Source organism: Ambystoma mexicanum, chromosome 7q (genome assembly GCF_040938575.1).
Source record: "Ambystoma mexicanum isolate Mex_15411 chromosome 7q, UKY_AmexF1_1, whole genome shotgun sequence".
In the NCBI taxonomy this organism is placed as follows: domain Eukaryota; kingdom Metazoa; phylum Chordata; class Amphibia; order Caudata; family Ambystomatidae; genus Ambystoma; species Ambystoma mexicanum.
Genome location: NC_090941.1, coordinates 971114647 through 971128046, shown reverse-complemented (window position 1 = coordinate 971128046; position 13400 = coordinate 971114647). Strand labels below are relative to the sequence as shown.

The following is a 13400-nucleotide window of genomic DNA, read 5'->3' as shown; positions in this document are numbered from 1 at the left end:
ATTATTTCTACGAGAATGATGTTGAAGGCAATAGCCACTTCTCATAGTTCCTTGCTGTCCATCACACCTCCAACTCGCCCCAACCTTTAGCTAGTAAACACAGCGTTTGGATTGCTATGTGACGACTTTCTCCCTTTACAATACCCCGTTTGTTAAAGAAAATAGGCTTATTCATTTCTTGTCATTTAGCGACCTTAAGGAGACCATGAAAATCTATTTACTGGATCTACTGACCCTAACATTCCCACCTGTACGGAATTGGAAAAAGTACCTGACCTACTTGCCCAGGGATCATGGAAAACACTGAACCTCTTACAAGTTTTGCCAGCTGTTGGATATTTGTTTATCTAGCAACTCTAAGAATAGGACATGAACTGGAGAGAAAGTGGCAACAGACTAGCTCCGACGCTGAGGCTTGTCGGAGGCAAGGAAGAGGTTAGTCATTAGCAGTAATGCTACTCCATTCTAATTTTCAAATCCCTGAATGAAGCAAAGGAGCTCTCTAATCCGAAACCAAACAATTGATGGAACCATCCCAAATTCTAGGTAACTAGAATATCAGACTTTGTCAATATGATGGAAGCCATTCAAACATCACTAGAAAATTAGGATTCATAAGCCAATAATGCTATAAACAAAAGGCGTTTCTGTATGTCTTTTTTGTTTTGTAATTAATTTTTATTGATATTTTGACTAAAACAGATCAAACACAATAGGGAAAACAGTAAACTCTGAATACTGAATAACCAACAAAAGAGACAAGAGAACAAAAAAAGAAAAAGACAAAAAAAAACCTCCCTTCCCCCTCCTCCCCCTAAATCCCAGGAGCATTCACTACTAAGGGAAATCTTCCTTGTGGAAGAGGAGTAATGGCCAAAAGAGGTTTCCTCCAACCCCTTGCTCGAGGACAAATAGTGATTTTGTTCGTCTCTAGTCCGCTTCTGTGTCAGTGTCCTCTTGAGGTAGAACGATGCCAAGGGGTTCCATGGTTCTAGGAAGCCAAACCCTACGTGCACCCTCTTTCAAAAAGTTTAGCAGAGGAGCCCAGCCAGACAGAAAATTCCCATGCTGACCCTGCAAGGAGTATGAAAGCCATTCCATGGCCACAATCAACCATAATCTTGCTACCCACTCATGTTCCTGTGGCGGTTCCTTCGATCGCAATCTACGCGCCAGTGTCAGCGCTGCAGCTATTATCATGGTAACGTATACTATACGACCCGACTTTGTGGGACTATCCAGAAGGGTCCTAGTCAGGCCCAACATGGAAAGATCCCAGTTACCACCTAGCGTGAGGCCCAGCACCCGTTCTATAGCCTGGTGAATAATACCCCAGGAACAGGCCAGCTGCGGGCATTCCCACCATATGTGGGCCCACGAGCCCCGTCCCCCGCAATCCCTCCAAGTTTCTGTATGTCTTGAGTATTTCTATAGCGTGAACAAATGGAGCATTGAACAGTCAACGGTACAGGTTTCGGAGAAGGATAATAGTCGACAGTGAGGGGTTGCATGCGGGGATAGCGTTCAGTGATGCAACAAACCATATTGGACTACAATAGACTATGTCCTTTTGGAGAGCAGTGTTTTCAGCCCCTACAAGTCGGACAGACTTTGTGTGGACATCACTCCCCGCATTGAATATAATTTCTGTGTGCTTCATTTGACCATCTCATTTAATTGATATTTCTTTTTGGTTGAAAGGGCCAATGTGATCTTTTATTTATCTGTGAATGATTTGTCTGCCGTTATTTGCAAATGTGTACTTTATCTAAAAAGAATTAAAACATTTTTTTTTTATTTCAATAGAAAAAAGAGAGTGAATGTTTACAACTGAAGATTTTGGTACTGCGTGATGAGCTTGAGAGACAAAAAAGAGCACTGGGACGTGAGGTGGAGCTGTTGAAAAAGGAATGTAGTTGTTTGCAGGTTAAAGGTAAGTCTGCAAATATTCCATATACCCACCATTGACTATTATTTTTCCTGCCATTGAAACTCATCTTATCTGTAGTTTATTAGTGAGCATATTTGCGGGTAAAACAAATGTCTGCAGAAAATCTAATAGATGTTAGAATTCTTTAATGAAGTAGGCAGAGAAAAATATTGAACCCTAAAAATATTTTAAATTTTTGCCTTTTGAAAACAAAAACATAGGCTTGACTTTGTACCTCTGCCCCCTTTAAGAAAGCAAAATACACTAGGGATCCCATGTTGTCCTGTACCAACATTGTCTTCCACGGAATAGGTGCTCTATTGTTTCTTATTCGACTTATATTTGCATGTATAAGGGAAGGAGATCATGTCTCTTTAATTATGGATAAGTTGGACTCCCTATATGAACAGCCCTTTTTGAGATGTGAACTTTGGTGCTTTCGAAAGAGCATGATCTTGCAAAGAAATTATATAACAAACACTGAATTTGTTTGGAAAGTTTGGGGAAGTTCTGTTCAGGTTGGGTAAAGTTGTTGGGGTGGCGGACATTAAAGTTCCATTTCTCATTCAAGTACCCGTGTGCACTATGCATGGTGCAAGGCGTTTGATTAGGTCTCTGCACAGAAAACACAACCACAGTCCCACTTGTGACCATGCTCACTGGACATTGTGCTGGGGTTCATGGGCCAAGCAAATGCACCCGCTGCTTTCAGCAGATAAACCTCTTTTTCCCATATTTGCTTGTTAGTACTTGTTTTCGTATAGGAGCTGTTTTCATTTTTATTTGGGCACTTTGGGTTATATTTAGCCACAGGATTGTGTTGCTTTTTGCACAACATGCTCCCTCACTGAACTGTTGTGGTCTTTTGGAGATTCTGTAGTCTTCTTGCATGTTCTCTCACTCGCCCGCTCTGTTTTGTTGCAGGTCATGCGCTTGGCTGGTCTCAGCGTGTGATTTTCCCATTCACTCTCTCAGGCATTCCTGGTAGCCGATCAGTGCTGGGGCACCTGTGGGGCATGTGCTCCCCCTTGCATTAACCTTTGAAGAAGCATCTCCAGTGGTGGGTGGCTTTCTTTGGCTGCCTCTGGAAAATCTTTTGGCAGTTTTTGAAGTGGAAGTGGAAGGGGAACCTGTAAGCAGCCCCCTTTACAACAAAACACCATAGTGGGGCTTCCTTGCCGGAGGGGAGGGGTGTGTGTGTGACTTTAGTAGACCTTCAGCAGTTTTCCACCCACTACTGGGGATCACACCTAAGGCTTGCTAGTATTTCACTCCGTGACATCAGGATCTTATGCGACCTTGTACCGGGGCTCTGCCATAGATAACAACACATTCTACAGACTGGTACCAGTGCTTCATGTTCAATGACCCAACCCCTTGTACAGCAGTTCGCTCCAAGGTCTGACTGTCGGTACAGGCCTACAGTAATGGGGAAGGGGAAAGTCTCTTGGTCCAAGTGTGTCGGGAGTCCTCCCAAAACCAGATTGGTAGTCCCACTGAGGGGTGCTCTGGGACCTTTTGACTTGTACCACAGTCTTGGCTCCACCATATCTGGGCCTCTGCAATCTATTGACTCTTCACCCGGGGGGGTGAATCAGCCACAGGGTGAGGCACGTTCTCAATCACACTGCCACCCAACAGTCATCATGGACTATTGCATGCTTGATCTGGACTGGCCCCTGATTCCCCATCTGAGAGCACTGTTTGTTTTCTGACCTATGGACACTTCCAAACAGGCTTCCTACATGGAACCCTGCTGCCGCCTCCATATGGATACCTTTTATTTCGTCCTCTGCCCCCTCAGACTTCAAGTGAGGGCAACGATGTTGACCCGGTGCTTTAAGCAGGTGGTGCCTCCACCACCTTGTCATCTGACGCCTGCCATGTTGCTCTATCTGTGGACCCATGTGGTACCGGCTTCCTCAAACTCCAGCCCCACATGCAAGGCCTTCTCCGAATCATAATTGGGTACAGACTCATCCGCTTCCAGACCAAGAGAAGGCACAGCAGGATCCCTTATATGCACCTCTGTTTGGGAATGCCAGACCTGATGCATCCACCCATGACCAGGCAGAGCCTGCAAGGGGTGGCATGAAAGAGGAACATCACATTTAAGATTGATAGTTTAGATCAGGTGGCAGTTCTAGAGCATGGTGGTCCCGACATACCCCTTCAGAGGGACGTGCTGTCAGAAGTGGCCAAGGTTTAGCGAAGAAACCATTCGGCCACGCCTACAAACAACAAGCTGTACATTAAGTACAGATAACTGTCCTCTGAGAAATTTCTGTTGGGACACCATTTATTTTCATAGATGGTGGCAACTGCCTCGCGATTTCCGAAGATGACAGCAGCGTTGCCTTCTACCCTCTCCTCTTTCCCGCCCGGTTAAGGAGGGAAGGCTGCTTGAAAGCCTGGGCAAAGTCTCTGCCAGTGCAGCATTGTTTTAAGGCAGGTTAATACTGATCCAATTCTTGCTTGCAGCAGCAAATCAGCAGTTGTGTAAGGAGATGGCAGATTTACAAGGGGAAAAATTCAAGTTGACCGTGCTGGCTTAGATGCACTCAGCCCTCTGTCAAGGGGACTCGTTTTGTTAAGTGGACCTGCATGATCCAACGTAACCCCACACTAGGATTTCTCCACCTGTCCTTGGCGGGAGGCATTACCAATAAAAGCTGCTCTACTTTGGCCACAAAGCGGCACTGAGTGTGTTTAGCAAACTGATGTTTGCAGTGGTCTTGCCTCTGCCGTTGATGGCAATACACATTTTACTACTGGTTGAATGGATGGATGGATGGATGGCTGGTTGATCAGAGCACCCTCTGCTGAGGCACCACTGGCCTCCCAGAGGAAGATGCAGTTGACGCTCAAGGAATCCATCCAGTTCATCACTTTTGTATGGGACTCTGAGAATGATGGTGTTTCCCACCCTCAAAGAAGATATCTGAAGTAGGCATCTCTTCACTTCCTCTCCAGGATCCACATTTCAGCCTGGGAATTCCAGATCCTCTGTGCCTTAGCCCTTGTGTACTGGACAATACTCGTCACTATGCATGGCAGGTGGACAATACTCATATACATGGCAGACTATATTCTAGGAAAATGAACTCTAGAATGTGTAGTACATGACATGCAGACAGTCTCCAAGTCAGGAAGCAGACCCTAAGAAAGAAGGGAGCAAGCCCCTCTGCACTCTTTGTAAACTACAAAACAAGTGTTTTCTCCACTTGATTGCGCTATTGTAATACTTTTTTTAATTGTCTTTTCTCATTCTTTTTCTTCCTTTATATCCTGACTAAGATTATAACACACCCTGTGGGCGGTCGATCTATCTTTATGTAACACTATGATCCTACCCAAGGTACTGTCCCTGGGGTACATATTGTCTTTAGTAATTTGTTTGTATGTTATACGTAATAATTGTTGACCACAAAAATAAATACAGGTCAGAGTTCTAAGGAGTATTTGAAGTATACATTTTCTCGCTATAATTGTTCTTTTAAACAATCGTGCCAGGAACGCTCAATGGGATATCAGGTTCAGATACCGGAATTTACAAAATTAAATTGATAAATAAGTAAATGAATAATGCCCAATGGTGGATTTCTATTCTTCTGTTAACTAATATTTTACCCTTGCCACCACTGGTAGGGTGAGGGGGGGGGGGACGTGTGGGATTGAGGTGGACAATACTCCTCACTATACATGGCAGATCCTATTCTAGGAAAATGAACTCCAGAATAATGAAGAGTAACTAATAGAAGACATTCATAGAGATGCAGACAGTCTCCAATTCAGGAGGCAGACGCTAAGTAACAAGCCCCTCTGCACTCTTTGTAAACCACAAAACAGGTGGTTTGTCCACTTGACAGCGTTATTAAAAAATATATATATATTTAATTGTCTTTTCTCATTCTTTTTCTTCCTTTATTTCTTGACTGAGATTAGAACACACCCTGTGAGCGTTTTATCTATCTTTATGTAATACTATGATCCTACCCAAAGTACTTTCCCTGGTATACAAATTGTCTTAAGTAATTTGTTTGTATGTTATACTGTTGACCGCAAAAATAAATACAGGTCCGATTTCTAAGGAGCATTTGAACTATTCATTTTGTTTCAATCATGCCAGGAACGCGGAATGATATATCTAGTACAGATACACAAATGTACAAAATGTAATTGATACATTAATAATGCCTAATGGTGGATTTTTATTATATGAATATATGGGTAGGTTTTATCAATTGTTTGTAAACGTGTGTACTGGGAGTCCATTTCAACATGCTCAAAATTATGCATGTTCAGCTACATTGGCACATTCATGGGACCAGTTTCAGGATCCCCAATTGGCCAGGATCGGCATCCTGGACTCTCTTCTCAGACATCTACTGTGGTGTCTGGCATTGCACAATCTGCTATCGAGAGACCGTTTTTAGAGGCTCCTTATGAGGTACCCATAATTGAGTCTTCTCTCCACGGCTCGGAACCCATGGTTCTGAATTTCCAGATCGACTGCATCTCGTTGGCCCTCTGCATGTTTTACATCAATAAGAAGGGGGTGGCACCAAGTCACCACCTTTTTGTGCTCTAGTGGTGGAAATTGGCTGTGTAACCATCACATCTTCCTGAAAGCAGTGGAGCAAGCGAATCCAGCATTGTAGCTCAACTGTTGCAAAGCTGGGGTAACCCACAGGTGGTTTCTTTTGAATCTCCAGCAAAACAAAGTGCAAGAGATTCACTTCCAGGAGGGTGTCTAGGGATCAGTTCTGTGGGGGTGGGAAGGTCTCATTATTCCTTGGTACGATGACAGTGGATCATCTCGCTCCGATTTCACACATCTAAAATATTGTCAGTTGAAAACTGTTCCAATGGTCAACCCTGATTCTGGTGATTTTTCATTGACCAGCTAGACTTTGGTTCTGGGATCTCAAGGTGCTAGCACTTAAAGGGCTGTCTTTTCTCCCAATATTTTCCCAGATTCTGTCCCAGCAAGAGGGAGAGGTTCTTTACGCCACTATTGAATTGCCAAACTTGGTGGTCTGGTTTTTGAGCTGCTGACTCAGGAATATTTGGGATTATACAACTATCCAACTCAGGAACAAGTCCCTGCTTTTCTTCCAGTGGTCACTGAACAAAGGATTTTTTTTATTGCATTTTAAAAAAAAGTTATTGTTTAAAGCGCAGACCTAGCAGCAGAGCACTGTAGAGAGTGTGCGTAGCCCGCATTTGGGCTGCTGTCCTTTAACACTTACGCAGTACTGTGAGGTCTGTACATCGGTATGTGCGTTCATTGGAATTAGTCCTTTGAACCTCTTCATAAGCCAAGTGCTTTTCTTTATCTCGCACTTGGTAAAGTGAAGTATACAGGTTGATTAATGTTGCACTTATTTCAGGAGTTCTGACTCCATCCTTTTCAATTTAAACCCTCTGATCAAGTAACATTTTGAAGGGCTTGTCAATTTCTTCCTTATGGTGCAAGCTCCTTACTAGGGAGAATTCTCAGAAATGTACTAATTCCCTTCTACCTTGGCGACCCCCAGCTCTTTTGCTGGACTTTAGGACTTTTCTTTCTAACCTGGAGAAAGTGAGACCTTTTTCCCCAATCTCTCGTATTTTTCTTCTGTGATTTGGACTGTTTCTTTTGACTTTGGAGTCTGACAAACTCCATAGGCATCTTTACCTTCAGTGCAGTTGCATAGGGAAGTCTCTTAGATTTCCCAAAGGTTTAAATACCTTCTCTTCAGTGAAGTGAAATTGACTTTACTTACATTTTGTAACTTTCTAGACCCAGCACACACTGTCTTACCATAAGGTGCTGGAGGGGTTACTTAATATCCCCTTTGTCTAGTTTCTCATGTTACGCTTTCTACAATTAATGGCTGGTGGCAGTGGTTTACTTTTTACTACCATTGTGTGGTTTTACCGCGGGCTGCGTTCGCAGCTGCATTAAGGCACCCATGGGTGGCCATTTTGTCAGAAAGGTCCTTCTTGATATTTACTCTTACCAGGTTTGGTTCCCAGTTTTGTCTTTGGCAGTATTCACAAGTGAAGGCCGCCTCTGGCTCCAGGATGTCTGGCAGGCGCACAAAGTGAGGAAGGTGCCTGAAACGCCCTGTGCTTAAGCCCATTGGTTACATGGATGCAACCAAAGTTGATTGGCCGGCTGGCTGTCTGTCAAGGACAGCCACCCTGCTCTGTGACTGAAAGCTAGGCTGGAATGAATGGGAGAAACCTGAATAGAAGGCAAGGCTTTTGGCTTGGATGGCAGTTGACCACTGGACGGAGGACTCCGAAGAAGAACTTGGAAGAGACTCCTGCTGCAACTCCTGGACCATTGGTTTGCCCGGTGAATCCCTGATGCTGTGCTGAATCTCTGAATTCGTTTTGACTAGAGAAGCCCTGCAAGGACGACTTCTCCCCTTGAGTTGGTGGGACCAATCAACTCCAAAGTGAACTCGTTTGGACATCCTCGCGGAGCTGGCTGTACTTCTGCTGCTGAAACCGAAGTGCCAACACCAAATTGAGTGGATCGCTTTTAAGACGGACCCGATCGCCAGGAAGATCCTCTGGACTTCCTGAAGCAGGACTGACCAAGCCTGAGCCACCTCAACAGAGTGCTGGATCCCAGATGTGAGGAAAGTCTGAAGTGGTATCCGAGAACCGCAGTGTTGCTATTTGCTGTCAGATGCAAGGAGCTGAAACACTGAAGTGCCGCTGAATTGAAATGTGCCCATTGCTGCTGCTGACCTTCCCACTGCAGGAGTCCCCAGATGTCCTTTTTCTTGTCCCCACGACTGAGGCCCAGGAACAAAAGGATCTGCAGAGCTGTACAGGAGCAGAAGCCAGCTGGAACCATTTCTTCTAACCAAAGGTACTGTAAAGTCGAAGAGAACTTATCTCGTGTTGTGTAGCCTTACTTGCTCTCAGTTGTGACCTGTCTTGGTTGCCGTTGCAGAGTTGCTTACAGCTTTGCCCCTCACAAGCCTCCCAGCTTGTGGCCCTTCAAGTGAATCTTATTTCTACAAACATTGTGCAAGACTTTTACTTACCTGCAAAGAAGATCGTCCGCTCCCCTAGACTTTGTTCAACTAACATTGGCTGTCCTGGCTCCCTGAGAGACTCTTCTTACCCTTGACTCTGTGCCCTTCCCTTTTCCCCAGGAAAGGGTTAAATTTACTTGACATTGGAAGGTTTTAAAAGTATTTACCTGTTTATGAATTATTTGTTAACCTTTTTATTATTCCCATATCTAACCTTTGCACCAAACTCTGTATTGCTCTAAATTACCAGTGATAAATCAATGTCCACAGTGTCCTAGCTATTGAAGTCATCCGAGGATGTAGGAAGTGTCTGTGTGCCAATGGGTTTCATCTGATTTAGAGAAACTAAGTTTGTTTTGAAGTATATTATAATTGTTACATGTTTTGCTCTCTTCTGAAGAAGGCTTATGTAACTGACTGTTAAATTAATAATTGTTTAATGAGGAAACCTTGAGTGTAAGGGTTTATTTGAATAACTGTCACTGTGAAACTGTGTGTTACAACCCTACTGCTCACATTGACCTTTCTTGAGATGAGCCTGGCTGCTCAGCCACACTACCAACCTGTGTAGTACAGACTTATACCAAAGTTTGGGTTCCTGTTGCCCAGAGGTCAAGGTTACTGTAGTGCACCCAAAGGGTACTGCACACAATCTTGCCTAACGCTCTGTTTGGAATTTGAATATAACGTCTGTGCTATCCGATGGGTCACTGCCTTATGGACATGAATTTAGTGTCTTGGAAGGTGGTCGTCTTAGTGGCTGTGGTATCAGCCACATGCATCAGTGAGATTGTCTTTATTGGCATCTGAACTACATAGATGTCACATAATTTGGTGTATGCATCTCATTTTGCTCCCTAATGTAGGGTCTTAAGTGGTCCTGCTCAAACTCTTTACAATTCTCCGTCCGATGCTGAGCAGCCACTCTATTCAGTAGCAGTTTGGTGGACTCTAATTCGGGAAAGGATTAAAAGATATAGAAAGGTTGATCCACTTATTTGTGACACTTGGCAGTTCTCAGCCTAGCAATTAAGCCTCTGTTTCCTGAGTGATACCGTTAGGGAGATTTATCATGTTTATGCATTATCCCCTTTCATAGTGAGACCCTCAGCAGTTTTTCTGGACTTCTGTACCTTTTTTCTTTCAATCCTGAATGTGAGGAGCCTTTTTCTCCTCATTCAATCTTGTGGGTTCTGTCTTTTGGAACTCTATTCTTTGCATTTTACCTGAATCATGGATTCTGTCTGCTCCATAGCCCTTAAAGGCATCTGTGTGTTTCCAACCGCACACACAGCTCCCTATGTGCAGTGTTGCTGGGGAGTCTTGGGGTCCTCCTTTGAGATTATTTTTCTGTATCCTCAAGTATCTACAGTTCTTAAGGATATCTCTCCCAAAACTCTGTAGTCTGAGGCATTGACACACACCACCTTCAGTGGAGTGCCAAAGGGATACCTAGTAACCCCATTCTCTTTGCTCCTCTGAATTTTTAGTCACATAAACAATCACCTAGTTATGGCTGGTGGCAGCGGACGTGCTTTACCAACTGTTGTGTATTTTTTATACCGCAGGCTATGTCCATGGCCTCGGTAGTGCACATTAGGGGCACCCAAGTACCAACTTGGGGCCTCCCCTTTTTTCTGCCATTACTAGCATGGTTGTTCTTTGTTAGCCCCTCTACAAGTGTGTGTGTGTGTGTGTGTGTGTGTGTGTGTGTGTGTGTGTGTGTGTGTGTGTGTGTGTGTGTGTGTGTGTGTGTGTGTGTGTGTGTGTGTGTGTGTGTGTGTGTGTGTCTCTCTCTGTGTCTCTCTGTGTCTCTCTGTGTCTCTCTGTGTCTCTCTGTGTCTCTCTGTGTCTCTCTGTGTCTCTCTGTGTCTCTCTGTGTCTCTCTGTGTCTCTCTGTGTCTCTCTGTGTCTCTCTGTGTCTCTCTGTGTCTCTCTGTGTCTCTCTGTGTCTCTCTGTGTCTCTCTGTGTCTCTGTGTGTGTCTGTGTGTCTCTGTGTGTCTCTGTGTGTCTCTGGCCTTTGGTGGGAACCTGTAGGTATTCCCACCTAGGCTCCATAGTGTCTGGACAGGCAGTAAGTTTGGGAGGAGTTTTCCACTCCCCCTATCCTTTGTCTGCCAGAGTGCCTGAATAGGTCCAGCTCCCCCAGGGCGGGGCTGGATGTCCTGATTGAACAGCCAAACACCCCTTTCTGTAAAATGCTGTGAGAGATTGCAGAGGCGTGTGTGCTGGAACTGTATAAAAGATGAGGCTTCTGGAGTGAAAAGCAAGTCGACCACTGGAAGCTGAAGTAAATGAAGACAACCAGAGACGCCTGCAGACCCTTTGCAACACCCAGTTGTCTGTGTGACAGAGGATCTCCAAAGCGGACAACACCTCCTCTTTGGCTGGTGGGAACAACCAATCGCAAGACGAACTTTGAAACACGCCATCTCCAAGGTCTTTGGAGTTTCCAGAGATATGGAACTCTAATACCAGGCGACCTGCTGACTATTTTGAGTCCAAATCTTTGCTGAACCCGTATGGACACTCCAGAGATCCGATCCAACTCGCCCAGACCTCGTGACCAGAGTATGGGACTGCAGGAAGCAAAGAAGATTGACCGGGCGATTTGTGTCCTTTGTTGGTGCTGCAGAAAAGGCAGCAACATCGCAGAGTGAACAAAGAAGTTGCTGAAAGTCGTTCTACAGGTCCTCCTTCGAGACTGCTGCAGCGAAATCTCGTTCATTGTCCTGCCTTCAGCCATCAGACCAAGGAATCTGAAGGTCGGGTCCAAAGCTGCAACATTGCAGAGCATCCAGCATGAACATCTTCTAACCTAAGGTATTGTGGGGAAAAATGTATTACTTGCCTGATTCCAAGAAGTTGCTCCAGAGCGTTGGAATGTATGTAGGTGTGTCCAGGGCAACCCCCTCTTACCTCTGACCCAAGCTGCTGCTTGTGTCATCTTCTCAAGTCTGTTTTAAGGTCTCCTTTGTTAGTTGTTAAATTACTGCTTCACTAAATCTACACTGGAAGAAATCCACAGGAACTCTTCGTAATTCGCTGCTTGTAAAGACTTCAAGCCCTCTCCGAATTGCCTTTATCTAGGGTTGCGTTTTGGTACTCAAGACTTGCTATGCGAAGAAACTGTCTAAAACATTGAACTAAGTGCATGCTACATTAACTAACCATTTCCTCCCTTTAAGTGACTCTACTATGTGTTTGCAGAGTAAATGTATTACCGTATAACCCGTTAAAAACTGCATGAGTGCACAATAACTGATGATACGATAACATTCTTTTGCCTTTCTAACGTTGCTACAAATGTAACCACAAACAAACACAAGTGAAAGTGCCCTTTGAAGTGTATTATCAAGTATTCCTAAGTGTTCTATCGTAAACGTCTGAAGTATTTAAAGTCATTCTGGTATAAATATATACTTTTTGTTTAAATATATGTGCAAGTGCTTCTTTGTTGTGCCCGTCTAGCTAAGATTCAGTTTACTTGCCTACAGCTCACATCTTCCTCTTAAGATAAGCCTGAATGCTCTGCCACACTCCCAAGGTCCTGAGTTAGTACAGACTGATACTAAGAGTGGGGGGATCTACAAACCACTGGGATAGCTTACTAAAGTCTTACTACCAGTAGGATTTTAGGAAAGCTCCCCTAACAGATCGTTTTTTGCATCTCTGCATCGTACAGGCTAAAGGACAAGGCTCGTCCTTGACATTCTCCAATGCCAAGTTTGGTCAGGCTGTCTTCCAGAACCTTATTGCGTAGAGTACATCCACCACGCCTCTGCAAGACTTATTCTTGGTTTTCTCCAAAAGTGTGGCAGAAATGCGACTCCCATTTCATAGTCCGCTGTCCTTTGTACTCTTGCCCTGCAATTTTCTGATCAGATCTGTTTAGACTAACTGGCGTGGTGGAAAATGTCTTTCTTGTGCTGGTTATTGGGAGTGGCTCCTGTGCACAGAGACTTGCCATGATTGCTTGCAATTGTGTTCTGGTAGCAAATGTAAGTTTGGTTTCGCTTTCACCATATTTTCTTTGTCAGGCTGATGGGGCTCTTTACAGTCTTGCGAGCACCACATGTTGGCCTGCAGTGCTTAAGGTAAGGGAGACTGGCTTGGGGCTTCTAAAATTTTGCAAGGCTTGCAAGAGAAGCGCAGTGTTAAAGGTGTAACATCTATTAGTGGACTGCTAGCCTTTGCATCTGATGGACAAGTGTAAAGCGAATAGCAACCCAAAACCTGAATAGTAAAAATAGTCCAAAACTCCAAATAAGCCCCGCACCTCTTTGTAAGGGAAAACAAGTTTTATTACATGCAAAACGATCTGGGATGTTTCCGTAGAACCAAACTGACATGTAGCTAGTCACTTCCCACAGGTCATATGGTAGTAAACCACAGAATTAGAATATATAGGTTACAATCTTATCCCACC

The 13400-nt window shown here is 44.3% G+C and overlaps 1 protein-coding gene across 1 annotated transcript in view; it reads left to right on the top strand.

Moving 5' to 3' along the window:
* UVRAG (UV radiation resistance associated) overlaps positions 1-13400 on the top strand; it is a 727264-nt gene that overhangs the window by 354878 nt on the left and 358986 nt on the right. Inside the window, exon 8 of the mRNA XM_069640056.1 lies at positions 1807-1933. Coding sequence (XP_069496157.1) covers positions 1807-1933 — 127 coding nt within the window. The remainder of the gene's footprint in view (positions 1-1806; positions 1934-13400) is intronic.